Raw genomic sequence first — 27,872 nt, forward strand, 5'->3', positions numbered from 1 at the left:
GTGAATACTACTGGTTAGTTTTTTCTCTCTCCCACACTGAGGCAAAAATTGTAAGTTTCTCTTAAGGCAGGAGACAAAGCCTAGATTTAAAAGTGATTCTAGCGAGGAAAGCACGTTTGCCAATCCATAGCGACTTCACACAGGCAGCAGCCCGTTTTAAAACGGGAAGCTGTATAAAGCAGCAAGGGCTTCACTAGAATCACTTTTAAATCAAGACTCCTAACAACCTCCTTTGATGATATCTTTCACACACATAGCCATCGTGTTGAAGCAGACAACCAAAACCTGGTTCAGGTTGACACCAGTTATTCTACAGCAGAGGTGTCCAACCCTGGCGCTTCAGATGTTCATGGACTACAATTCCCATCAGCCCCTGCTGGCATGGCCAATTATAGTCTATGAACATCTGAAGCGGCAGAGTTGGACACCCCTGTTCTACATCTTTTGTTTAAAAAAATTCCTAACAGATCGGGAATATGGGATAGTCTAATACGTTTGCCTTCCCCACCTGTCAAGATCCTCGACCTGGAGTGCGGCCTATAGGCCCTGGGCAGGCCTATGCTAAAGTAGCTAGTAGGCCTACATGTCCTAGGCACTTATGACACCATCAAAAATACATTTCTGTGGGCGATCGGTCCAAATCTTTATTTTTTTCCAGTATGGAGGCATTGTTCCCTCCTCCTCCAGCCTTCCACATCGCCCCTTTTGACAAGGTGTTGCTTTGCATGTGGAAATATAAAATCCCCCTCCCCTTCCTGGCAACGTATTTTTGGGAGATTAAAAATGTGTCTGAGATGCTGGAGCCATCACCATTCTTATGTAATAAAAACCTTCAAAAGAAGTGAGGTGATGTTAATCCCTATAAAAATCAGAGGGTGGGTTATAAAAAGGGGAAGGGACAATGTATTAACAAAGCCCCCTTCAAATAAATAGCATAGTCTAGGAGTGGGGGGAGGGAGAGGAGAATTCGTGGCTGGACAAGAGAAAAAAGGAATCCCCTCCCCTCCTCACTTCTTTCACCCAAGAAAAAAAGGGCTTATACATTAAGAGCCAGGATGGGGAGGGGGGAGCGCCACAGAAATGCAGCTACTCCATTGAAATTGCTGGTGGTTCAAGGGGTGATGCATACGAGAAGAGGGCAGGCGCTCACTCCCGGGGCTCGTCAGGGGCGGGGAGCTTCTGGCGGCTGGGCTCAATGCCCCAGATTTCACGGGCATACTGGGCAATTGTACGGTCACTGGAGAACTTTCCGGAGCAGGCAATGTTCATGATGGCCTTCTTGGTCCATTCCTTGGTGTTCTGAGATGGAAGGAGAACAGAGCAGATGGGATCAGAAGAAGAAGAAGAGTTTGGCTTTATACCCCACCTTTCTCTCCTGCAAGGAGACTCAAGGTGGCTTGCAAGCTCCTTTCCCTTCCTCTCCCCACAACAGACACCTTGTGAGGTAGGTGGGGCTGAGAATTCCAAAGAACTGTGACTAGCCCAAGGTCACCCAGCAGGAATATAGGAGTGTGGAAACACATCTGGTTCACCAGATAAGCCTCTGCCACTCAGGTGGAGGAGTGGGGAATCAAACCCAGTTCTCCAGATTAGAATCCACCTGCTCTTAACCACTATACCACACTGGCTCCTTCCTGAGAAGGAAGTTGGCCTACTCCTCCCATCAATGCCCCCACCAGATCATAAGGGAAGGCCCACTCAAGTGTCCCTGGTCTCTGAGATTTGGTGGGCAGCTACCACAAATAGGACACCCTCACAGTGGGATTCTCTGATGAGACACACACCAGCCAGCTCCCTGTGTCAGGCAGGCTTCTGTGTCACCTTGCTCTAACGATTAAGGATACACTTCCCTCTGTTGGTTTCCAATTGTCAAGTGAGATAGATAATTTTTAGTCAATACAACAAATAAATAGGGAATTAGGAAATGTCTAAATAAAAAGTGTGTGGAAAAGATGGAATGGAGGTAGGAAGGAGTCTGGAAACTGGGGATACGCAGGGAGTGTGAGAACCCACATGTGGCAAGGTCAATATGACATTGGGCAGTGTAGTGTCCACCACTTATGCCTGACAAAATGTGACCACTACCCCCCAGTCCCACAATGCCCTGATCTCTTGCCCCAATGCGCATCTCTCACTGCATGTGCACATCAGCAGCCGCCTCACCTTGTACAGAGCGCTGACCTTATCTTGACATTTAATGTAGGCCTCATAATCAGCAAACACTTTGAACCTACAGCAGGAAGAGTACCAGAGAAAGCAGCCATTTTAATCCAAAGAACACTCACCACATTTCTCAATGCAAGAGAACCCAAATGGAACAGATGGGGGGGGGTGTCGCTATTTAAGACACCCACCTTTCCAAATTCTGCACTCTTGTTCTGTGACACAGAACACTATGGCTAGGGTGGGACAAGTCTCCAAGTCTTCACCCTATAGAAGTTTAGACTGCAACTTCTCAGGGAAGGGATCGGCCTTTGCTGCTTAGAAAGCTCTCAACTGCACAACATAAGCTAATGCTGCTGTATAAATCATTGTTATACTTATTAGAAGCCAATTAGCACAGATAGCTCACTGACATGGTTGATGACTCAACCCAGCTGTCTGGAACATGGAAGGCGAGGAATTTATTTTCCAAAGTCTAGGCAGGGCTGGGGGCAGAGGACAAGTCGGGGGAAGAACAGCAGGTATGTCTGGCCAGTCTTAGCCAGTTGGCCCAAGCCCCCATCTTAGACTGCCACCTGCTGGACAACTGCTGGCCCAATCCAGGCAAGGCAGAAAAAGAACGGTCTCTGCCAGGACGTGGGGCATGGATGCACTTTTTGGCTGCATCCCCTTGAGGGAAGTTTCTGAGAATGGCTTTTATAGCATGGTTATTTATTTTATTTTTATTTTATTATTAGATTTCTAAACCGCCCTCCCCCGAAGGGCTCAGGGTGGTGAACAACGAAAAAACAGTAAAAACAATTATATAATAATAATTCACAATAAATCCAATCAAGGTAAAACAGTAATATTAAAACCATACGTTATTTCCAAAACAGTACTACAACAGATGGCGACAGATCCCACCCCCTCCCTCACCGTGCCCACAAGAGGCCTGGATGGAGTGGGGTTATACGGTCAACCTGGCTGGCCAAATGTTGAGGTTGGGATTCCTGCCGGTTTGGATCGCAAGTTGCTTGACCTACAGAACTTACTTCATCTGTGTCAAGTTTGCTTGGAACGCCATGATGGGAATGTTGAAATGCAGGATATAAAAGCAGAGGCGTAGCAAGGGGGAAAAGAGTTCGGTGCACCGATGCATCCTCCGCCCCCTGCCCCAGAACGCCCCCACCCCACCTTCACCACACCCCCATAGGGCAGTGATGGCGAACCTATGGCACGGGTGCCAGAGGTGGCACTCAGAGCCCTCTCTGTGGGCATGCATACACAGAGTTCATCATGGGGGGGGGAAATCACCCCCCACACACACATCTAGGCTGACCTGGGTCACTGGGCACGACATGTAGGTAACCCTGTTAAGTGCTGTTAAACCCCACTGATTTTCATGGGAAGAACTAAAGTGCAATCCTTTACCTGGGCGTAAGCTCAGGTGCTGGCAATGGGGCTTGATTCTGAGTAAACCCTCCTAGAGTCATGATTCACCCATTTGAAGCATTGCACAGTTGCTTCAAAGCAAAGCCACTGACTACCACCAAGCTTACTCCTGAGTAATGCACACCTTGGAGCCAACTGTATTGTTTTTAAACTAAAACCTCAGTATTCAAGTTAAATTGCCATGTTGGCACTTTGCAATAAATAAGTGGGTTTTGGGTTGCAGTTTGGGCACTCGGTCTCGAAAAGGTTCGCCATCACTGCCATAGGGGCACATGCCTGGTACGTCGCGCACCCCTCCCCCCGTCCCCTTGGAGCTACACCTCTGTATAAAAGAGATGAAAGACTGGAAGGCGGGGGAGAGCAGGAGGCTTTTGCCCACTGTAACAATGGCAGGCAGAAGAGGCCCAAAACAATGTGCTTAACAGGAGACAGCTGGTCCATATGTTGCTCTTCGTTAAACTCCTGTTGTACAAAGGCAAAAACTGCCAACTGAAAACGCACACCTGAGCAATGGATATTTGTCAGGATGGGGGTTCAATGTGAAAACTGGCTCTCATCAGGGAGGGGAGGGACTCAACTGCTTGGTATGAAGAAGGTCCCAGTTTCAATCCCCAGCATCTCCAGTTAAAAGGGATCTGGCAGTAGGGGATGTGAAAGACCTCCACGTGACACCCTGAAGACCAAAACTCTGATTCTGTGTTAGGCAGCTTCATGTGTATTCATGATGCAAAGTGCAGTCTAAATAAGAAAAGGTAGTCCCCTTGTGCAAGCACCAAGGCATCACTGGCCCCTGGGGTGACGTCACATCATGTTCACTATGCAGACTTTGTTTATGGGCTGGTTTGCCACGGCCTTCCCTTCCCCAGTCATCTACACTTTTCCCTCAGCAAGCGGGGTAATGATTTTATAGACCTCAGAAGAATGGATGGCTGAGTTAATCTTGAGCTGGCTGCATGAAATCGACTTCCATGGGCATGTTATTTTTTTTTTAAAAAAAAGTTCAATCCAATGCAATCCAAGGAGATTCAAAGGAGTGGGAGTAGTTTCCTACTCAGCTCAATGGGTACATGCAGGACAAGTTTTCTTCTGCTAGATCAGGGGTGTGTAACCTGTGGCTCTCCAGATGTTCATGAACTTCAATTCCCATCAGCCCCTGCCAGCATGGCCAATTGGCCATGCTGGCAGGGGCTGATGGGAATTGAAGTTCATGAACATCTGGAGAGCCACAGGTTGCAGACCCCTGTGCTTGATTGTGCTCATAGTGGAAAATTCTGAGAGGTAACTGAAGGCTACAGGAAATCCTGGGAGAGGTCTAGCTGACCTGAAGGGGACCCAACGCCATCCAGTCCAGCTGCTATCCCAAAGCAAGACCCCTCCCTACCCACTAGCTCCTCCCCAAAGCTCAACTGATTGCAGCCGTTCTAGGAGGTATCACGGGCCTCCGAGTTACACCACGAAGAAAAGTGTCCCAGCAGGTTGAAGCCAGAGAGCCAGAACAGTCCCACGGCCTTTTGTCAGATCTACCGCTCTTACCTGTCGTGATACATGAGCATGTTGACAATATCTTTAAAGAGGTCTGGCTGTTTGGGGGAGAAGAAGCCGCTGCTCATCTGGTCAATGGCCTGCTTGAGTTCAGGGATATGGTCATAGTAATCCTTAGCACAGTACCTATGGGGAGAAAGGGAGGGCATTTAGTGCCAGTGGACAGGCACTGGACACCTATGCCTGTTCTATGATGGTCCCCCTTCCTCCATAGCTTCTATACCACCCCCACCCCATGTACATAATCCTCTGCACCAATCAATCACCTTCCTTTTTCTGGGCCACCTACTGTGTGCATGGCAAAGACAAGGTGTGAACCAGACACTTGTGCTCTGGCACGTGACATTACAACAAATTTCAAAAGAGATCTGTCCCCCTGTCCAGGATCACATTTATATCCTGCTTTTCCTCCTCTGGTTGGCATACACAGGGGTCTCTTTCAATTCATCCTACCCTGCAGCACTCTGCAGGGTAGGTTAGGGTGAGTCAAGGCAGTTACGTGGCAGATCCATGCGTGGAATTGCCTGATATAAAGCAGCCCCCCACTGCCCCCCATGTTATTTTCCTAACAGAAGTATCTCAGCTTACCAGAGCTATTAGTAACCACAATAAGTAATCAACGCTATGGCCTCAATCCAAATTGGCTTGCTTAATGTTAAAATATCATTAGATCTGATAATGGATTGCCCATATAATGTGTATCTTCATTGGAAGAGGGACAATGGCCACTCCTGGTGGAGATTTGAACCCAGGTCTCTCTGTTTCAAGTCTGACATTGTCCATACCGTACCAGCTCTCTCACCATTATTTCCTTCCATTCTATTTTTATCCTAGCCTTCCAGTGAGAAACTCAGGGCAGCAAACATGGTTCTCCTCTCCTCCTATTCCAACCTCACAACAATTCTGTGAGGTAGGCCAGACAGACTTGCCCAAGGCCACTCAGTGAGTTGCATGGCTGAGCAGGAATCTGGACCTGGGTCTTGCGAGTCCTAGTCCAATGTTCTACTCACTATACAACACTGGCTCAATCCCTTCTTCTTCTATCCCTGCCCCCCAAAACTACTCCGTGTTCCTTATTTTATCAAGGTCTGGGTAGTCATGAACATGGAGAGACACTATCCAACACTGGCTCAATCCCTTCTTCTTCTATCCCTGCCCCCCAAAACTACTCCGTGTTCCTTATTTTATCAAGGTCTGGGCAGTCATGAACATGGAGAGAACTCTATTCAGGACTACCCAGCACATCCTGAACTACCTTGGTGTGGTAGTTAGAGTCTCAGATTAGAATCTGGGAGCTCAAATCCTCCCTCTGCCATGGAAACTTGCTGAGTGTGGGCCAGTCACACAAACACACAGATACACACTCACCCTAACCTACTACACTGGGTCGTTATGAGGACAAAATGGAGATCAGGAGAACAATATAAACTGTTTTAGGTCCCCACTGGGTAGAAAGGCAGTCTAAATGAGGTATAAATCAATAAGTAAATAAAATCATCACCCTAGCCCAGGGGTCTGCAACGTGTGGCTCTCCAGATGTTCATGGACTACAATTCCCATCAGCCCCTGCCAGCATGGCCAATTGTAGTCCATGAACATCTGGAGAGCCACAGGTTGCAGACCCCTGCCCTAGCCTCTTTCAGTACTCACCCATATCTTTCAACAAAGCAAAACAACCCTATTATACAAATATCCCTTATATAAAGATCCACAGGAAAATTACAGAATATGTTTGCCTAAGACAGTCATTTTACAGATAACTTTCTGGATAGTTTTTATAGCCTGCCTGGGGAGATAAGCAAATGGCAAATGGTATTTAATTTCCAAAGAGTGTTTAATTCCCTAAGCATGTAGGTTTTGCCTTTTCTTCTGGTTTGTGTAGCACCAAACACTCTATGTAATGTGCCCACCCTTAAGGCAGGATAGCCAAAGAGTTGGAAAAGTGATGGGGCAGCAGAAGTCCTGGCAGCCTAGAACATGGGGGATAATTTGGACCCTCTCTGGAACCCACCCCTTCCTGTCCAGCTCATCCACATCCTCCACCAGCATGCCGAAAATGAAGAAGTTCTCTTGGCCAGCCTCCTCAGCCATCTCCACGTTGGCCCCATCCATGGTGCCGATCGTGAGTGCCCCGTTCAGCATAAATTTCATGTTCCCGGTACCAGAGGCTTCTGTGCCAGCTGTAGAAATCTGCTCAGAGAGGTCAGCTGCAGGAACCACTGCAGCAAAGGCAGAAACAAAGACATGACAGGAAAGGCCTCTAGATATTATACTTGCCAAAGGGTCATGGATATGGCACAGCCCAACGTACCTTTTTCTGCCAGCGAGACGCGATAATTTTCCAAGAAGATCACCTTCAGCCGGTCACCGATGGCGGGGTCATTGTTGACAATGTCTCCAATGGATGTGATAAGCTTGATAATCATCTTGGCCATGTGGTACCCGGGGGCAGCCTACAGGGAGGGAAGAAAGGTAACCATAATTGGCATGGTGATCGTGACGGCAAAGTCCTCCCAGCTCTTCCCTGCACACCACCCCTGACTCCCTTTATTCACAATCCAGACCCCCAACCACAAGACCCAGCTTCTGCAGCCCCCCACAGCCCATGTGCCCCTGCCTCTCACTTTGCCTCCAATCATGACTGTCCGGGGCACAAAATGTTTGCTTGGTTCTCTCTTCATCCCTGCAAGGAAAGGCAGGGTGAGGGGCAGAGACAGAACACACAAGAAGGAAAGAACAATTAGAATCTTCCTCCCCAGCTTCATGAAGCAGAGATGGGCCAAGGACCCACCCAAGAAACCTCTTTGTTTTGGGGCAGTAAGCCAGATTATCCATTCCCCATTTGGGCAGCAGGAGAGGGAAAAGAGGCCATAAGAGGAGGAAACTCCCCCTAAGGGGTCCAACACTGCCCTGGTTTGATTTCGGGGCAGGAGCACATACGAGAGAAACAAAGATTCACCCAGTTCTATATTCCTGCCTCCATCTTTTAGTCTAAACCTTCTGGACCCCTTCAGGAAATGCAGGGAGGGAAGAGAAGCTGGGCAGCCAATCAGCAATCAGAATCCCAGAGGACCAGATGCAACCAAGTGGCCACCAGCTGCCAACCATAAACCCAGTGAATCACAAAGGAGATAGTGCAGGGGTCTTCAAACTATGGCCTTCCAGATGTTCATGGACTACAATTCCCATCAGCCCTGCCACTTGGCCATGCTGGCAGGGGTTGATGGGAATTGTAGTCCATGAACATCTGGAGGGCCATAGTTTGAAGACCCCTGAGATAGTGGAAGACCAGGAATTTGGGGGGCAGGGGACAGGGCATCTGTCTCTGTCTCTGGCAGAGGAAACAGACGACACTTACGGTTGTACAGGGTGATAATATGCAGACAGTTGAGCAGTTGCCTTTTATACTCATGAATTCTCTTCACCTGGATGTCAAAGAGTGAGTTGGGGTTGATCTTCACCTTGTATTCTTTCTCCAGGTAGGCAGCAAACTTCAGCTTGTTCTCCTGGGAAGGGGAGTAGCAGAGTTAAAAACAGAGGACACAGTTTTTGAGGGGAAGAGAGAGAGAGAAACCCCAAGTTCTGAATTCTGTCACTTACGTAAGAGGCATTCTAAAATGTTTTGCTGGTACCCAGTGCCATTTGTTTTCCTGTCAAGTTTCGTGTGTGTGTGTGTGTGTGGGGGGGGATAAGAACTGAGGAGGAGGTGGCAACCCCCCCCCCCCCAATCCTGGTTCTCTGACTGTGGAAAAACTGTAGCACTCCTCTTCCCCAGAGAATATCAAGTTCCAAATCAGAACATTTCCAGGAAATGTTGTTGACAAATTTCTCATCTAGGTTGTTATTTTAGACCATTTTTAAGCGTTTTATCTACTTGGCTTTATTTCTGTGTTGTTTTAGCGATACCTGACCCAGAATAAAGTGCTTTAAAAAGCCTAATGTGTTATGTAAAACTAGGCCCACATTCAGGCCCTGGCATGTGAAAGGCTCTCAGCCCCATTCCTTCCATTACCCTCACTAAACTCAGATGTTGTGAGAGTTCTTGCTGTTTCACAGAACAAAGGGCATTTCTACCCCTGACAGGCATTAGATAGGGAAGAAGAAAAAAATCAGGAATGGTCAAATGAGTAGGTATGTAAAGGTAGGGAACAGTACATGGCAGGAGAGGTACAAGCAAAGCAAAGGGAGGTGATCCAGTAGGGCTCCTCAGAAGAAAGCAGGTTTTGCATTGGATAGGCTGGCCCTTGATGCAGGCCCTCCTCTTCTCTCACCTGCTTGACTTTTGCTACGTCTCGGATGAGTCCTTCATCGTCCACATGGCTGACCAGCTTCTTCAGCTGATCCAAATCAGCGATGTAGTCCTCTCCAATGCGCTAGAGGAAGAGGAAGAAAGAGGCAAGATGGGTGAGGGTGTGGATGCATGCTCTCCGACCGGATGCGGGACAGTCAGAAAAATACAGGCGACCAAGGATCACATTCTGCTGTAACGGATCCTTGATGTAATGTCCTAGCTATATTGCTTTTACTCATCCTGTCTGTTTAAACCAGAGGTCTGCAACCTGTGGCTCTCCAGATGTTCATGGACTACAATTCCCATCAGCCCCTGCCACCATGGCCAATTGGCCATGCTGGCAGGGGCTGATGGGAATTGTTGTCCATGAACATCTGGAGAGCCACAGGTTGCAGACCCCTGGACTTTAAACAATAAAGTTAGATTATTCTGAGTCCTGGAAAATCTGGGTTTGATGTGAGGGAATGTGTCTAGTCATGCATAAGGGTGCCACTGAATGGGAATGCATAAATTTGCTGCTGCGGAATCAGATCCTTGGGTCTATCAAGGTCAGCAGCTCTCTAGTCTCCGGTGGCATTCTTTCCCATCAACTCCTATCTGATCTTTTTAACTGGCGATGCTGAGGATTGAACCTGGGACCTTCTGCATGGCAAGCAGATGCTCCACGATTGATCCATGGCCCATCTCTGTGTGCAGAGTGCCTTGCTAACATGCCACAGAATAACCATCTCCAGGTCTCATACATCTCTGGTTACATAACAAGACACCCCAGCAAGAGGTAATGAGATAGAGCAGACTAAATTTATCACACAGGCACTGCAGTCCTGAGGTGGGAGAGCAGTTGCAGCATCGCTGAGGACAGTGCGGCTGCACCGCCTCCTAACAGGCTTGTGGTGCCGCAGCAAGCAAATCACTGTGTAGCACAGTGGGCTGTACCACTGATGTTGCTGGCATAGGTTTGCACTTGCAAATGGCAAAGGGCTCAGGAAGCCAACTAAAGCTGGCTTCACTGGCAAATGGCAAAGGACTCAGGAAGCCGGCTAAAGCTGGCTCTGCTGGCAAAGGGCTCAGGAAGCCACCTAAACCTGGTTCTGCTGGCAAATGGCAAAAGGCCCAGAAAGCTGACTAAAGCTGGCTCCACTGGAAAATGGCAAAGGGCTCAGGAAGCCACCTAAACCTGTTCTGATGGCAAATGGCAAAAGGCCCAGGAAGCTGACTAAAGCTGGCTCCACTGGCAAAGGGCTCAGGAAGCTGACTAAAGCTGGCTCCACTGGCAAACAGTTCAGGAAGCCAACTAAACCTGGCTCTGCTGGCAAATGGGAAAAGTCTCAGGAAGCCAACTAAAGGTGGCTTTGTTGGCAAATGGCAAAGAGCTCAGGAAGCCAACTAAGTTGGCTCTGCTGGTAAATAACAAAGGACTCAGGAAGCAGAGTAAACAAATGGCAAAGGGCTCAAGAAGCCAAGTAAAGCTAATTCTATGCCGGGAACATCCCATTCTGCACTAGCATGTCTGTTCCTCTCACGCACATGCACATACTGCCTCACCTCAGCAATGATCTCAGCCAGTCCTGGGTTGCATAAAACGAGCCAACGACGTGGGGTTATGCCGTTGGTTTTATTCTGGAACTTGTGGGGCTCAAACTCATAGAAGTCTTTAAATCTGAAGGGAGCAGAATATAAAAAAAGACGATCAAGAGAAATGGAGCACAAAAACAGAGGAAATGAGAACAAATGGAAAACAGGAAATGAAAGTCACAAGAGCAGAATGACGGGAGAATTTAAAAGAAAGGACAAGAGACAATTGCAGAAGAAATTACAGAAGAAAAATGCGAAATCAATCTTGTTAACGGCACCATGCCTTTTTGCTTTGCAAAATGAAAATATTTGCCAAAAAAAAATATCCGGCTGTTCTCAACCAGGGCCAGAGCTTTTTCAACTCTGGCTCTGGCCTGGTGGAATGCTCTATGGAACAAGACCTAGGCCCTGAGGGACCTATCACAGTGCTGCAGGGCCTACAGGGTGAAGCTGTTCTGCCAGGTCCACGGTTGAGGGCAGCAACAGCATCCAACGTAACTGGTCTCCCCTTTCAATTCCTCATCTTTTCCCTTTCCCTCTATTTCATTCCCCTTCATTAGAGATTGATTCTTGAGGCACCATAACATAGCATACCATGGTATTCATTGTTCCATTTTAATTGTAATGCTACTGCTGCCTTGCACCTGTTTACAGAAAAGGCCAGCCTATTAAAAACAATGATTAAATAAATAAACAAAATACTTCCTTCTAAACATTATGATGCTTAATAGCTAAAAAGATGCTTGCTTAGGGGTTAAAATGATCAGGTAGTAGTAGATGTAAAAGCCCCCACAACCTGAGATACTGGAGAGTTACTGCCAGTCAGAGTGGACATTACTGACTTTCATAAGACGAGTCCCTCCCTTGATGCCCCTCCACAGCTGCTGGTCTGGGGAGTGCGCGTGAGGGAGTGGGGTTAATTTTTAATGATGTTTCCATTGTCTTGTTTCAATTGCCACCTTTTAAAATTTATGCTGTTTTTATTGGAATGTTTTATTGTTTTACCTTTGTTGTAAGCTGCCTAGAGCATAGATGTCAAACTCACGGCCCTCCAGATGTCATGGACTACAGTTCCCATCACCCCCTGCCAGCATAATGCAGGCAGGGGATGATGGGAACTGTAGTCCATTACATCTGGAGGGCCGCGAGTTTGACACCTGTGGCCTAAAGGCTTTGCATGAGGCAGGGTAGAATTATCTATGAAAAAATAAATGTAAAAAAAGTACCACAGCAGTACCGCAAGGGAGCAGTGAAGGAGTAGAGCTCGGCTGGCTCATCCACCCATGGAGAGGGTACTTACACGGTAGCCTTCAAAATCTCAGAATGGATACGGGCAACTCCGTTGACAGCATGGGATCCCACAATGCACAGGTGGGCCATGTTGATGCGTTTGACACTCCCTTCCTCCACCATGGACATGCGGCGTAACCGGTCAAGATCTCCAGGAAACTTACTATAGACTTTCTGCAGGGAAAGAGAGGGATCCCCCAGACCCAAACAAGTTATTGATGGCAATTTGCCCCTCTAAGCACAATACCACAATCAGAACTGAAAGCATCCAGGGTCTTTCCCCCTGCTTCCCATAACTGGGATCCCAAACCCCCTTCCCAAATTTGAGGATGGCACCCAGAGGACTATGTACTGTTAGGCTCCAACATTGTCTCCCAAAAGGGTTCACATACATCAAGGAATCGCTTGTTGATTTCATAGATGATTTCCAGGTGACGCGGCAGGAGAGTCTCAAAGAGGTGGACGGGCCAGCGCTCCAGTGCCTCAGGCAGTACAGTATGATTAGTATAGGCACAGGTCCGAACTGTGACATCCCAGGCCTGGTGAGGAAAAATGGTGTAGATGGAAGGCTTCAGAGACTATTTCCTGGCACCAGATTCAGGTAGCTTAAAAGTCCCACACCCTGGAAATGCCTTTCTATTTAGGGGTCAGGGAGCCCTCACACAAGAAAATCTGCATAAGACATACCACCACCATCACCACCACCCCACCCATTATCTGATGTGTGTGGTTTGGGGAAAAGGTGAGAAGAAACATGATGTTTCCAGTTGGTTTCAAAATACCTCCAAATTAGTGTCCTTTGTGAGTGTGTCAGCACAGGAGATACTGGCAGTGAGAGCTGCCTCAAAAAATTCAGCTGGTTCAAAATGTGGTTGCCTGCTTGCAGTCCCAATGAATACACTATATCAATATTAATGTGACTTAGCTGGCTTCCACTTTATTTCTGACTCCAATGTAAAGTGCTGGTTTTGACATTTAAATCAGCAAATTATTTGCCGCCAGGATACCTCAAGGACCATCTTCTGTGATATCAAACTACCTGCTTACTTAGGTCGATTCCGCACTTGCGTTATCGACCTAAGTTGGAGCTCCGTTCGACCTGAGTGCTCCGCACAATCACTGGGGTCAACATGGCTTTGTACCAGCTTCGCCCCATGTAACGGTCAAATTTCCGAATCCAGTTGGGAACTACTACTTTTTCAGGGAACCACGCTCGAATGCAGCTTCATTCCAGTAAAGTGTAGAATCTCTGGCGCCAGGAGTCGTCGTTCAGTCAATCACAGCTGAGTGTCTCGGGCATGTGTAGAGCTGGAGAATTGCCGCGGCAAAAATCGCGCCAAATTTCTGACAAGAGGCGGGAGCTATGCAAATCTCGCCCTCATCTGTACGGCGCTTTGTCGCGTGGCCTCTACGTAGCTCCTAAGTAGGTTTTTTTTAAAAAAAGGAAATGTGGGGTCGCGTTTTCCGCTGTAGAACAGTAGCCAATCGGAACAGGATGGCACAGGATGATCCCGCTTCCCGAGCTGGGATCAAGATTGGAGTGGAGAACAACAATGGCTTCAACCTAGGTCAGTACCCTTCTCAGGGAACTGGGTCAAACCTATTTTACTCGTGTGCGGAATCGCCCTTAGTCAACTAAACTGGAGCAGAACGCTACAGCCAGGTTGTTGACTCGGGTGAGTTACAGAGAACCTATTGTTCCAGACTAAACTGTTTCTGAGCACAATTCAACATGCTGGTATTGGTATAGGGCCGTGGTGGCGAACCTTTGGCACTCCAGATGTTATGAACTACAATTCCCATCAGCCCCTGCCAGCATGGCCAATTGGTCATGCTAGCAGGGGCTGATGGGAATTGTAGTCCATAACATCTGGAGTGCCAAAGGTTCGCCACCACTGGTATAGGGTAAAACCCTATATATGGCTTGGGAATAGCATATCTCTATGATCACCTACTCCCTTATGAACCTACCCAACCACTGCGGCTATCTTCCAAGTCCCTGCTTCGAGTGCCATCACCTTCTGTGATCAGGCAGGCCTCCTCAGCAGTGGGACCCTACAGAGACTCACCTCTTTTCTGTTGTTACCTTCTGTCAGCAGGTGAAAACATTTTTGTTTCATCTGGCATTCCCTCAGTGATCCCTCCTTCCTGCACTATGTTTTAATAGTGGTCTTTATGTTTTTGTACGTGTGTTTTAGCTTGGTTTCAATTATGTGTTTTACACGGTTTTTAAGATGTGTTTTTCTTACACCTGTTTTTAATCTGATGGCCCTGATGAGCGTAGAAATATGGGGCATATATTTTGCAAATAAATAAATGAATAACAAGTGAGAGAGGCCTTCCTTCACATTCTGCTTTGTTCAGAGGTCTGGCAAAGTGGCATGTATGACAGGGCCTTATGGGAGACACACCACCAAGATGTTGGAATTTGCCCCAAGACATAAAGGCTTGACTGCATTCCTTCAAAAGGGCTATAAAAAGCCATCCTCTCACACCAAGGATTTGGTTTGATTCAACCATGTGATTTTATGCAGATTTTATGCAGACTCCTGCCTGTCTGTGGTAATAGGCTGATTATGTTTTATTGGTGATTTATGTGTCTGCTGTTGCAGATATATTCCACAGTGCAGTTATTATTTTTAAATTGCTGCCTTAAAAGTATTATTTTTAAATTAAATAGACACACACCCATGAAATTAAGTGCACAATGGAACCTTCCAAAGGAAAATCTGGGTGCCTTTGCAACTGAAAATTAGTTTGAAAGCAATTTTAACTTCCAGGCTTTGTTCCCCTATCCGCAACCCAAGAAAAATGTGGTCAGCTGGAGCTCAGAAAAAAAGTTCCCATCTCCAAAACTACAATTTCCAGGCCCTCTTGGGGACAGGGAGCATCCATCATGGAAGCAGAAACGGATTCTAAATGTAGGGTGTGGGTATAAAATTAATATTCTAAAGAAATGTGTTTCTGAAGTGAAGAACACACAGCAATACCTTCTATATGCGTGCATGTCCCCAAACCACTCTTATATGCACAAAACATTTGGCTAATTTTCCCCCTGAAAACTTCCTATTGGCTCAAGAAAGGCAAATCCTTCTGATATTGAATGTGTTCCAGTCAGGTCAGCAGCCGCTCATGTATGCAACTGACACTAATATACACAGGCTCATTATGGAATATGCATGAATGTGTTGTCAAGTCACAGCTGACATGGAGACGTTGTAGGGTTTTCAAGGCAAGAGATGTTCAGAGGTGATTTGTCATTGTCTTCCTCTGTGTGGACTGAGAGAGTTCTGAGAGAACTGTGACTGGCCCAAGATCACCCAGCAGGCTCCATGTGGAGGAGTAGGGAATTGAACCCAGATCCCCAAATTTAGAGTCAGCCACTCTAAATAACTAGGCCACACTGGTTCTCTTCATTTTGGAATAGGCAATGATAAATAAATCTCTGAGCATGCACTGAATGTAATTTCCTCCCTGGATACCAGTAGCCCCTACATTTCTGCCACTGAAGGGTCGGGGGTTCCAATGGCCCAAGCTTGGGCCAAGAACTACCTCCTCTGGGAATCTGACAGAGCCTCACCTTGTCCCAATCTAGTTTTTCAATATCCACCAGGACTCTCATAAGTTCCGGGATGGCCAGCGAAGGGTGGGTGTCATTGAGCTGAATAGCAACCTGGAAAGAAACAGGAAATATATCCACAGGGGGTTGACATTCAAGAAAGAAAGCCATGGCTGAGAGTCTCTCTGCCACCTTTCATGCTACCATGCCATTTTACACTTTAGGTCGGAAACTAAGACCAGAGACAAAGCAAGTTCTGTCACAACACATGAGGGCTGACCCAAGACAGAAAAACAATATGTTTGTTTTCTTAGTTTATTGCTGTTTATACTGGGCAAGAGATTCTTCCTTATCACTGAAAGTCCTTTTGAAGAAGAAGAGGAGGAGTAGGAAGAGGAAGAGGAGAGGATTTATATCCCCCCTTTCTCTCCTGTAAGGAGACTCAATGGGACTTTCAATTTCCTTCCCCCCCCCCCCCCGTCCCCACAACAAACAACCTGTGAGGTGGGTGGGGCTGAGAGAGCTCCGAAGAGCTGTGACTAGCCCAAGGTCACCCAGCAGGCATGTGTTGGAGTGCACAGGCGAATCTAGTTCCCCAGATAAGCCACCACAGCTCAAATGGCAGAGCGGGGAACCAAACCCAGTTCTCCAGATTAGAGCGCACCTGCTCTTAACCACTATGTCACTGCTGCTCCCTCAGGGTCCCTTCAGGGAGAAAAGATGGCTATAAATTTTTAAACAAATAAATCAGCAAATCCAGGGTATCAACTGAGGCATGAAGCTTAGGTCTCCAACCACTACACCAAACACTCTCTCTCAGCACAGGGTTCACAAACTGCTGGGGTTCCCCCACCCCTGTTGGAGAAAGTCTATACAGGCTGGATGCTCTTCTCCCAGCTGCCCCCAAATAGCAAACCTAACTAGTCAGTTGTCTGCTCCCCTGCCCAGTATGGCACCGCCAGTACCTTGTCGGGGAAGGCATCAAAAGAGGTGCGGACAGGATCACGGGAGCCAAACTTGGAGGACTTGAAGCGACGGATGATGTCTTGAAGGGTGGCGGCCACAACAAAGTACTCCTGCTTCAGGCGCAGCTCTTTGCCCTCGAAGAACTGCAGGGGAAGGAAGGAGGGAGACTTAGAAAATTGCCGATGAGGTAATCCCAGCGGCTCTCCAGACTTCAGGAGTGAAGCAGCCTCCCAGAAATATCCCTGGCAAAAATATTCCCGTATTAAGACAGAGGAGTTCTGGCTTTTAGTCATTTTTGCTCTAAACCACTGAACTGGAAATTGACATTATTAATTCAAATCCAGTCGCACCTTAGAGACTAACATGATTTTCGGGGGATGAGCTTTTGAGAGTCAAAGGTCTGTTCATCAGACACCACAAAGGGAGGAGAAGTAGAAGAGTTTGGATTTATACCCTCCTTTCTCTCCTGTAAGGAGATTCAAAGGGGCTTACAATCTCCTTTCCCTTCCCCCCTCACAACAAACATTCTGTGAGGTAGGTGGGGCTGAGAGAGCTTTGAAAGCTGTGACTAGCCCAAGGTCACCCAGCTGGCATAGGTTGGGAGTGCACAGGCTAATCTAGCTCCCCAGATAAACCTCCACAGCTCAAGTGGCAGAGCAGGGAATCAAACCTGGTTTTCCAGATTAGAGTGCGCCTGCTCTTAACTACTACGCCACTGCTGCTCTTGAAAGTTGATACCCTGGAAATCTCATTGGTCTGTACTGGACTCAAATTGGGCTCTTCTACTGTAGACCTTATCTCTTGGAATTAATGTTTTTCAGTGGAACTCCAAAAACAAAAGCTACAAACTATCATTTATTCAGGTGAAACATTACAGTACACTTTTCAAACTTTCAAATCTTCAGCCTGCAATCTGATACTGGGCAGCCAAACCCTGGGCCCACATAAGTCAGGAAACAGCCAAACAGGCTTGAAGATCATCACCAGAAAGACCTGTTCCCTCCTGCTTAAAAAAAACTTACACAGAATTCCAACCTAATGAAGAGTTCTGGAGAACCTGAAAGCTTGCACAAGGTGTTGTGCTATTTGGGGTGGTCTTAATTGAATCATAGAATCATAGAGTTGGAAGAGACCATAAGGGCCATCAATTAATCTTTTGAGTGGGGTTTACTACAGATCAATATGGCTACCCTCTACTTCTTGAGGCACCAAAATGTGAGTTTTAATATTCTGTCTAAAATTGGATTTTGAAAAGCACAATTTTTTTTTACATATTTAACTATTGTCAAAAATCCACAGCTCCGGCACTTTCTGTCCTTATGGTTTCTTCTACGATCTTTAAGTTCAGTATCACACTTAATCAGAAATTAGTTGGTGGTTGTTTTTTAGATTTGTTGTTTGTTTTAAATTACAAGGCGGCTTCACCTGGCTTCAAGGACAGGTCAATGTATTGCTCATTTGGAGGGGGAGAAACCCTATCTCAAACTGAAAACTGATGAGTTTAGCTCTTCACTCAGCACAGGAGGAAGAAGAGGATGCAGAACACTTCTTGTTGGACTGAGAACCTGAGTTCAAATTCCCAGTCTGCTGTGAAGCTTGGGCCAATCTCTCTTAGCCTAACCTTTGGGCCAGCCTCTCTTAGCCTAACCAACCCCTAGCTCTAGTGAGGACACAAAGCAAGAGAACAGTGTATGCCACCGTAAAATCTTTGAAGGAAGGTTAAAAACTAGAGAAGCAGGGTGGGAGGAGGCAGAGTGCTACAGGGAACATCTATCTGTGTGATCTGGAACTCTCACATTCAACATAGAATCATGGAGTTGGAAGAGACCCCAAGGGCCATCAAGTCCAACCTCCTGCAACGCAGGAACACACAATTAAAGCACTCCTGTCAGATGGCCATCCTGCCTCTGTTTAAATACCTCCAAAGAAGGAGACTCCACCACACTCCGAGGTAGTGCATTCCACTGTCAAACAGCCCTTACTGTCAGGAAGTTTTTCCTGACGTTTAGGTGGAATTTCCTTTCCTTCACCTTGAACCCATTACTCCTGGTCCTCGCCTCTGGAGCCGCAAAAAACAAGCTTGCATGGAGGCGGCTGGGTCCAAAACTAAAGTTGCACTGAATAGATCTGCATGTGTCTGAAAGTTCCTGAAATGTTTTTGGGAGGGAGCCAAGCACCTACATTGTCATTGGGGTACAGCACACGGGAAATGTTCTCCGCCAGGTTTCTGTCTAGAACTGCCTGGATGTAGCCGCCAACATTAACTGGGGAGATCAGACAGAACAGAGGAAAGAAAAAAGAAAGCAAAAAATTTGATCAGTATCTTATTTAAACCAAGGAGTCACAGCAATCTTTTCCATATAAAAGTTAGAAGACATGCATGAACTGTGACAATGAACCCAAGATTAGCTCTCTCACACATTCGATCTGCAACTTCTCTGTGTATTACAAGGAACTGCCTACATGTGCACACACACAGGTGTAACTAGGAAGAAATGCATCTGCATGTGAAAATGTAGCTTCTCAAGACCCCTTGGCCCAGCACCCCATTGCAGAGAGAAACAGCCCCCTTCAGAGCCCCAGCCCCTCAATTGGAAAGGCCTACTTACAGTCCTTCAGATTGAACTCGTTGGGGGCCCGGGCGGACCACAACCGCATTGTGTTCACAACATTGTTGCGATACCCAGGGACGGGGGTGTCATAAGGGAGAGCCAGGACCACCTGCAAGGTAACAGAAGGGAGAACTCAGTGCCAGCAGCATCAGGGTTGCCTACAGGATTAGAGCCACTCAATGCCATCCACACCTGGCCAGGCTGCCAGGGACACTGAGAAACAAGGTGGCAGCGTTTCCCTTCGCAAAGTACAGGAAGAGAGTCCCAGCAACTTTGTGAGTCCCTCTCTTATAAAAGGGAACATCAGCTTTCCCTTCTGCCAGATTCCTCTTAGGGCTATCTGTAAATTTCTGCTACATTTTCCTACAACTCCACACATCTTCTTTCAGCTCAAATTGTGCACTGGCTCTCTGCACATCTGCAAGACTCCAGTCCTCCTTTTAACACCATCTCTGCCTATCTTGCCTAAGACGGACGTTCCTTCTTTCTGTTCACCCAGCCGACGCCATGTACTTTTCCGCTTCCTGTGAGCTCCTTGAGTGCTTCTTTCTCACGCTCCTTACCCTACATCTTCTGCTATGTCTTGCTTCTTTTCCAGGAATGGTGCAATCCTATTCAGCCTGAACCCACTGAAATCAACAGGATTCGACCAGATTATCTCTGCAATAGGACTGCACTGTGCAACCTTCAGCCATGATTGGCTATTGTGGGTTTTCCAGCCGTGAAGCCTGAAAAACCCACAACAGCCAGTTGAGTCTGGCCATGAATGTTTTCAACAGTACTTCAGCCAAGACTTATCCATCAGGCCTCCAACAGGCGTACCAGGGGGAAATTGCGCTTGGGGTAACACCTGCTCCGGGCGCCCACCCACCACACCCACCTACCTTAGCTGGCTGAAGCTCCACCGGCTGAAGGAGCAGAGGGGGTGAGGGGTGCCGGGTGGCAGCCCCGTCAGGCTGCTCCTTCAGCCGGTGGAGGCTCTGCCGGCTGTAGAAGCAGCCTGGCAGGGCTGGGCCGAGAGGTGGCCCGCGGCAGGCTCCCGGCCCAGCTGCTAGGAGTAGCCAGGCTGGGAGCCTGCCACAGGCCCACCAGGCACCCCCATGTGAGCCAATTGGGGCACCCAGGATCAATTGACACCCCCCCCCCCATGTCCCTCTGGCAGATATGCCACTGAGGCCTCCAAAAGAGTCTGCAGTCTGACTCTTCCCTGCGCTGTAGTCATTGGATGAACCCTGCCTAGCCCACCCAACAGGATCTGGGAGCCTCTGGAGCCTCAGTCCTGCATGAGAACCACAGTTGTTTTTGTGGAAATGTCACACCATTTCAGGCCTCCCCAAAGCCCATACAAGGATGCGCGGGCACAGATCTTGCGGTCACACCAAACACTGACATATCACATTTGCATCAGGTGTGCACATCAGCACACACATACCTGCCCCCGCTCAGCACCACAGCGTCAACATCACTGGATCTCTCTCTCACCTGTGTATCAGCCCATTTCACTCCATCCGGGCCATGCTGCACGTGCCCAAAGAAATGCACAGGGATCATGTACTCGGGGCGTGCCTTTTCCCAAGGGTTTCCGTAACGCAGCCAGTCGTCTGCCTCCTCCATCTGCCAGCCCCCGCAGATCTTCTGGTTGAAGATCCCAAATTCGTAGCGGATCCCGTAGCCGTAGGCAGCAAGGCCCAGAGTCGCCATTGAATCCAGAAAGCAAGCTGGACACAGACAGCAGCAAGAGGGTTAAATGGTACGGACCAGGCAAGGGACAGACCAGCTCAAGGGGAGCAAGAATTCTGGGGGGCACCAACAAAGCAGCAAGTGATTGAAAAGACCCCCTCCCCAATCCCTTGCAACACGATGTGATTGAAAAGACCCCCTCCCCAATTCCTTGCAACAAGATCCCTTGCAACACGATGTGATTGAAAAGACCCCCTCCCCAATCCCTTGCAACAAGATCCCTTGCAACACAACGTGATTGAAAAGACCCCCTCCCCAATCCCTTGCAACATGATCCCTTGCAACACGACGTGATTGAAAAGACCCCCTCCCCAATCCCTTGCAACATGATCAGAGCAGAACTGTCCAGATAATATACTGCGGAGAGAGGGAGGCAAAGTATCTTGTGTGCTGGATTCCCAGATAGGCCAAACCAGGGTCCTAAAGGAGGTTGGTGACAGCATACCCTGGTGTGAAGCAGCAGCCAAAGCCCACGGTTTCTGGAGGAGCCTGCTGCCACCCCTCACCACAACCTCCCCTGCTGCTCATTTGCATGTTGGGGCCCTCCCACCACCCACACTCCTCTCTGCATGCACTGCTGGAGGAAGGGTGTGCAGAAGGTACGTGGTAGAAACATGCCCAGCAGCGGTGTCCCCAGTTGCTAACCCTGCCCAATATAGGGGGGAGCTGGCATAGGAACAAGGGGACTAGGGAAGAGTGTGTGAGAGGGTAGGCAGGGAGGGGGGAGAATACAGGGAAATGGGCTGGGAAATGTAAGTGGGAGGCATAAAAAGGCCAGAGAGGGGGGCCCTGGGCACTTCCTGACCACCAAAAGATGGCGCTTGCTGTGTCACAGCTGACATGGAGACGTTGTGGCCCCAATTGGCCATGCTGGCAGGGGCTGATGGGATTTGTAGTCCATGAACATCTGGAGAGCCGCAGGTTGCAGACCCCTGGTCCAGGTCCTCTGCCACTAGTGCCAATTCCACTATCCCACATACATAGCTCTACCAAATGCTGAATCTGACTCCTGGTCCATCCAAGTCTGTACTGTCAACTCAAGACTGGCAGCAGCTCTCCAGGGTCTCAGACAGAGGGAGGTCTTACACATCACCAACTGCTCCATCCTCTTAAGTGGAGATGCAAGGAATTGAACCTGAACCCTCCTGAATGCCATGCAGATATTCTGCCCCTGAGCTACATCATCTTCCCTGATCCTAACAGTCCCAAACCCTTGGCTTATAATTGCCATGAATGACACTGCGCATTGCATGCACACTCAAAATGGAGGCCAGTTTGAGGCAGTGGGATAGGGAGAGAAAGAACGACTCAGGGGTGAAGCCAAGCAGCTCCAAACCTCAACAAGGAAACCAACTGGGTGGGCCTTGAGAAATCAAGCTAGTCCTACATTGCAAGGCCGGTTAATGCTGAGAATCAATGAGATGCATCAGGCCCTTCATGCTTTTCAGTGGCTGCACACCTGCAAGGCGCCCCAGTCCTCCATTGCCCAGACCGGCATCTTCTTCGATCTCTTGCAGTTCCTCCATATCCAGGCCTAGCTGTGTGGCAAAGGAGGAAAAGGCACAAGGTTGATGGGTGTTGGGGAATAGGGCCGGTTCTACATCCAAGCCAGCCAAGAAACTGCTTAGGGTGGAGTATGGAGCAGGGTAGAAATGCACTGCCAGGGCTCAGATTCATCCTGTCCACTAATGGCACAGGCAGGCACAGGATCTGGGCCACCCCCATCTGGGTCTCAACTGAGCCCCTGCAGGAAAGCCATAAGGGCTGGTGCATGAGACAGCGATGAGTGTGCCTTGCTTGGGGTAAGTTGGCCCTGGTGCAGAATTACTTTTAAAAGTCCCGAAGAGAAGCTGGCACAAACAAAACACATTCCAGCCTCAGAGTCTCATGGTCCCTGGCCCTCTCCCCCTCCAACCCCAGCCAGGCCACCGGCAGCCCCGAACCTGGTAAATAGCTTCATCGCAGGCATTCTGCAGGCCCAAGTTGACCATGGTGTTCTGTAAAGTGCGTCCCATGTAGAACTCCAAGGAGAGGTAATAGACCCGCTGGGAGAAAAGAGGATGGTGTTAGCAGGGGTAGCTTGGGAATAACTTCCTTAAAACAGACTCAGAAGTAGCGCTGCCCATCAAAGCAGAAGGAAGGTCCACACCAGGAATCCCCAATGTGATGTCTGTGGGTGGCACAGCACCCAGAAATGTCTTTCTTGATGCCCACCCCATGTTTTTACAAAATAGATGAGGCCAGGTGAGACTTTTGCCCATCAGGACTTCTGCTTGACCCCTGGAGATCTGATTGGCTGTGCAGACAAAGCAACTAGAGTTGCTTTGGCAGCAGCTGTAGCCACAGCACAAGGATCTTCATGGTGCCTGCCATTTTATAGCCAGCTCCACCTCCTTCGGCAGCCATTTTGTGGCTGCGCCCAGCACACTTCATCTGCATTCCAAAGGTTCAGAAAACATGGGACCCCCCCCCGCCCTGGTCCACACAGTTTGTGACAACCCAGGATTAGGACCCCACGTTTATACTTTATGGAACTTGGTTTTGGCAGCAGCTTCCAAGTCTTTAACAATTCCAAATGCACCTCCCCCCCCAAAAAAAAATAGGGAGAAAAGGGGGAAAGGATAACAATTTGAGATGGGTTATTTCCTCTGCTTTGGTTACATGCCCCTTGTACCTCTTGAGTAACAGGTTTTCAGGTCATATTCATAAAATTCAAGGCAATTGTCCCTAAGGCCAGCAAGCTTCTCCAGCATAGATCTTGTTTTAAAATGCTATGTGCTGTCTGACTGCTAATCGTGAAGAGTGGTGAGGAAGAGAGAGCAGGGGGTGGGCAGGGAGTAGATTCTCTGGATCTGGCCCAGCTGGCCTACAGGAGGTAATCACAGAGGTTCTTAGATACCCTCACCCAGAGGCATAGGGGGGAGAAATGGTGACCGGGGCAAAATGGCACCTGCCTGCCCCCCTCACGGGCCCCTGCCCACTTACTTTCAGCCAGGCCTCGTGGGGCGAGGGGTGTGGGGGCAATTTCCCACCCTGTGGTGGCTACGTGACTGCCCTCATAAACAGTGAACAAATACACCCTCACCAAATGCAATTCTTAAATGCCAAGGGGTTGTGGCTTATGCCTTTGTGGCGTCCATTCTGCTTGAACAAGAACCTCTGTCTTGGGGCTTCACTAAGCCTTCTACTGCTCACCGTGAGCATCTGTGCCACCACTGGAACCCTCTGCTTTCCCCTTCTTCCCCCTGCCTGCAGCCAGGGCCAGCCCCCACCCTCAGGTTTAGATTCCAGGTCAGAGAATGACCTGCAGGTGTGGCTGAGTCCCATCACCTTCAGAAAGGGCAGGGGGAGGCTGGCTGTTGTTTATTCTGTGGCAAGAGAAAAGCACTTTGCACATGCTCAGAGTCTCCTCATTAGGCACAAATTAAACTCGACCCGGAGCCCCTAATGCTTTGCGGCGTATACAAAGGGCAGGAAAACGTTTTGGGATGGAGGGATGGGAGACGTTTTCCGCCTCACAGAGGTGGTGCAAACGGGAACCCCCAGAAACCAAAAGCAGCCTCTCGAGCTTCTCCTTCGGGCAAGTGACCTTTTGCAGACCAGTAAAGCCGTCTCAACCCGTCTTGGGTGTGCTACTGCCACCCGTATCTGGTATCCCTCACCCTACCCCCCCCCCCTCAGCTGCTGACACAGATCTTTTCTTAAATTAAATGGCAAAAGTTCACAGCAAATGTCAAGCTAGGCTAAATTTAAAGAAACATGGAGGACCCTGCCGACGCCTTCCCAGCAATGGCGCAGATGTTCCTGTGCCCAAACAGGCCTGGGAAGCAGAGGAAGGACTGGAGATTTAGGCCCTCATATATATGCCTTATAGATTTCCATCTTTGCTGTTTTAATGGGGGGGGGGGGTTGTAAAAAGAAATGAAATGAAGCAAGAGGGAGGGGGAGCATTAGGTAGAGCCAGTATGGCGTAGTGGTGAAGAGCATGTGGACACTAATCTGGAGAACCGGGTTTGATTTGCTGCTCCTCCATTTGAAGTCTTATCTGGTGAACCAACTTTGTTTTCCCATTCCTCCACATGAAGCCTGCTGTATGACCTTCGGCTAGTCACAGTTCTGTCTGAGCTCCCTCAGCCCCGCCTATCTCACAAGGCGTCTGTTGTCAGGAGAGGAAGGGAAAAGGAGTTTGCAAGCCCCTTTGAGTCTCCTTACAGGAGAGAAAGGGAGGTACAAATCCAAACTCTTCTTCTTGTTGCACCAGACAGAATGGGGAGGGAGCTGGGCTGATGTCACCGGAACAGGGCACCGGTTCTGAGGTGCCTTTATGCCCATTTCAGAGAAACCATGTTGTGAATGGAGGCACATTTCCCCAACAACCGCCAAAGGAGCTCTTATTTTAAGAAGTGTTGGTGAGAACTTCAGGAGTGCCCAGGCTGAAAAGAAACAGCAGGGGACAGTCCCTTCTCAAGGCAAGGAGCAAATCAGACTAGGTGAAAGGCGTGAGGATGGGTACTGTGAGAGGCCTGGAAGATTATTAAAGTCACTGCAGGGCTTCCCAGAACCAGGCAACGCCAAGAGACTGTCTTGGTAGGGCCTCCTTGGCAACACTTTCCCTGCTCCAAACGGCATCTGAGCCAGTCTCTGCCCAGAGATGGGAGCAAGCGTTGTGCCTGTTTTTCAGCCCAAAGCACTGAATCAACCAAGCAGGTGAAGCACAGTGGAACACCAGCAGCCGGAAATGACAACTCACTCCTGAGAGGTCTCAGTGCTCTCAGCCCCCTGATCTCAACACTGCAAATTGAGAGGGACGGTAATTTAATGGTACTGGCCTACCTAGCAAGGATGGTGGGAAACTATTGTGCACACAGAGCTCTTAGAATATTTACAGGGCACTTTGTTTCTAGGTTGTACTGATTAATTATAGCCCTATCAATGAAGTGCCCTTGAAGATGTATGCTTTTCCCCCTTTCACCAGTAGTTATAAGCAGGCAGCTGGAATTAAAGCAAGGATCTCCTGAGACTACTTTTCCACAGGCACTTCTGGCTTCAAGTAGTTTTATTACAGCTTCATCCAAAATTCTTTGGTTTTGTTACCCTTGAGAAAGGAGCCCCAATTTTTTTTGGGGGGGGGGGCGAATTCCCTCCTCAGCAGTTGTCTTGGGTGCTTCTGCACCTTCAGCAAACTGCCCGTCCAGACACCCTCCACAATGCAGGTGGGGGTGAGCCCCATTGATTTATTTCTCAAATCAGGGGTCCTTCTTGCTCTGTGGGTCTTCCCCCCCCCCCGATCTGCAGCTAAAACCAGCCCCCTGCCAACTCCTAGCCTGTGGAGTGGCATCTGAAGCCGCTATTAATATCCACCAGCACCGGCTCTGACCCCCCCTCCCCCATCCCCAGCCACCTTCCCGCACGGTGCGGGTTAGCAACTCGGAATACCGATTTTTGTGCACGCCTTCTAGGCTGCAGAAGCTGCAAGGGGCATTCAGGAAGAGGTAGCGGCAAGCCTTGGGGGTCCTTGGCAGCGCTGCACAGATTTGGCCCCAAACAAAATGAAGGAAAGACCACCACCCTATAGGCCATACAGGAAGGGTCTCGGGGGGCATCGTAAGCTCATCTCCCGATAGGGAAATCAAAGTTGCCCAGCAGAAATGAATAGAGGGGGCGGAGAGGGGATATGGGAGCTCCACCCCCTGCCTTGGACCCCGCCCCCTGCTTTTGATCACTCCCCCTCCCCCTGCAACAGCTACTTGGAAAAGTGAGCCAACCACGTCCCTGCTGTTCTGGGGCTGCAGAGGGCCGGGCGGGAGGGAGTGCGCCAGAGCGCGCAGCGGCTAGCCGGAGTGGCTTGCGCCCGCCTGGGGTCAACTGTGCGGCCGTCCCGCCCCGTCGAGGCTCTGCCTTTCTGAGCTCACCTTGGGGTCCTTCTCGTAGTAGTGCTGCTGGGTGCGGATCCACCGGCCGACCAGGTGGTCGCGCACGGTGTGCGCCAGGGCGAAGTAGTAGTCGCGCGGCGTGGCCACATTGCGGTCCTTGACGAGGGTGAAGTGGAGGTGCCGGTTGAAGTTCTTCTTGAGGTCGGTCACGTTCTCCACGCCGGCCAAGCCGCGCACGCTGATCTGCTTCCTCTTCTCGTGGTCCGACAGTGGTCGAGACATCCTGGCGGGTGAAGTGCAGGGACCGGGCGGAGAAAGTGGCCGGAGGGAACCGGGGGCGCCGCGCGCTCTTCGCTTCGGCTCCTGCAAATGCGCCCCGGGCCCCTCCCCTCATGCATTATTAAACCCACCGGCCCTGTGCATTATTCATGAGGTGGGGGGTCTCCCCACACCCCGAGGCTAAGCACGCCCCCTGGCGTCTGAAGCTCCGCCTACCGGTCCTGGGAATTCCTCTCCTCCCCCGCGGGGTCACCCAAAGAGCCAGGCGGATTAGCGTTGCGTTTCTCTTCTTAGGCTCAGCTACTAGAGATGTGTAAAGTGGCGCTCCAGACAGATCTGGCCATTGATGCTCAAGGAAGGGTGCTGCTGTCAGAGATGCGCCTGACTGATTGAGCTGCAGCCTTGGTCTGTTGTGATTGTTACAGAGCATATTTATTACTAGGGATTGTATCTGGCTGATTGAGATCCATTCCTAACTCAGTGTAATTGCCACAAGATATTTGTAACCACAGCCTGCTGTATGTTACCACTGCTGTAAGGGGGACATT

General features: G+C 49.2%; 1 protein-coding gene across 1 annotated transcript; it reads right to left on the reverse strand.

Moving 5' to 3' along the window:
• Nucleotides 1-618: 618 nt before the first annotated feature.
• PYGM (glycogen phosphorylase, muscle associated) lies at nt 619-27,422 on the reverse strand. Its single transcript, XM_048514391.1, has 19 exons — nt 27,085-27,422; nt 23,116-23,217; nt 22,632-22,710; nt 20,915-21,150; nt 19,430-19,541; nt 19,002-19,084; nt 16,820-16,963; nt 15,876-15,968; nt 12,688-12,834; nt 12,306-12,469; nt 10,976-11,090; nt 9,411-9,512; nt 8,498-8,645; nt 7,764-7,822; nt 7,451-7,592; nt 7,151-7,358; nt 5,131-5,265; nt 2,164-2,230; nt 619-1,299 (listed from the first exon to the last, which is right to left on the reverse strand). The coding sequence occupies exons 1-19, from the start codon at nt 27,325-27,327 to the stop codon at nt 1,147-1,149; spliced, it is 2,532 nt and encodes an 843-aa protein (XP_048370348.1). The 5' UTR covers nt 27,328-27,422; the 3' UTR covers nt 619-1,146.
• Nucleotides 27,423-27,872: the final 450 nt, after the last annotated feature.

The sequence above is a fragment of the Sphaerodactylus townsendi genome, linkage group LG01 (assembly GCF_021028975.2).
Source record: "Sphaerodactylus townsendi isolate TG3544 linkage group LG01, MPM_Stown_v2.3, whole genome shotgun sequence".
Classification (NCBI taxonomy): Eukaryota; Metazoa; Chordata; class Lepidosauria; order Squamata; family Sphaerodactylidae; genus Sphaerodactylus; species Sphaerodactylus townsendi.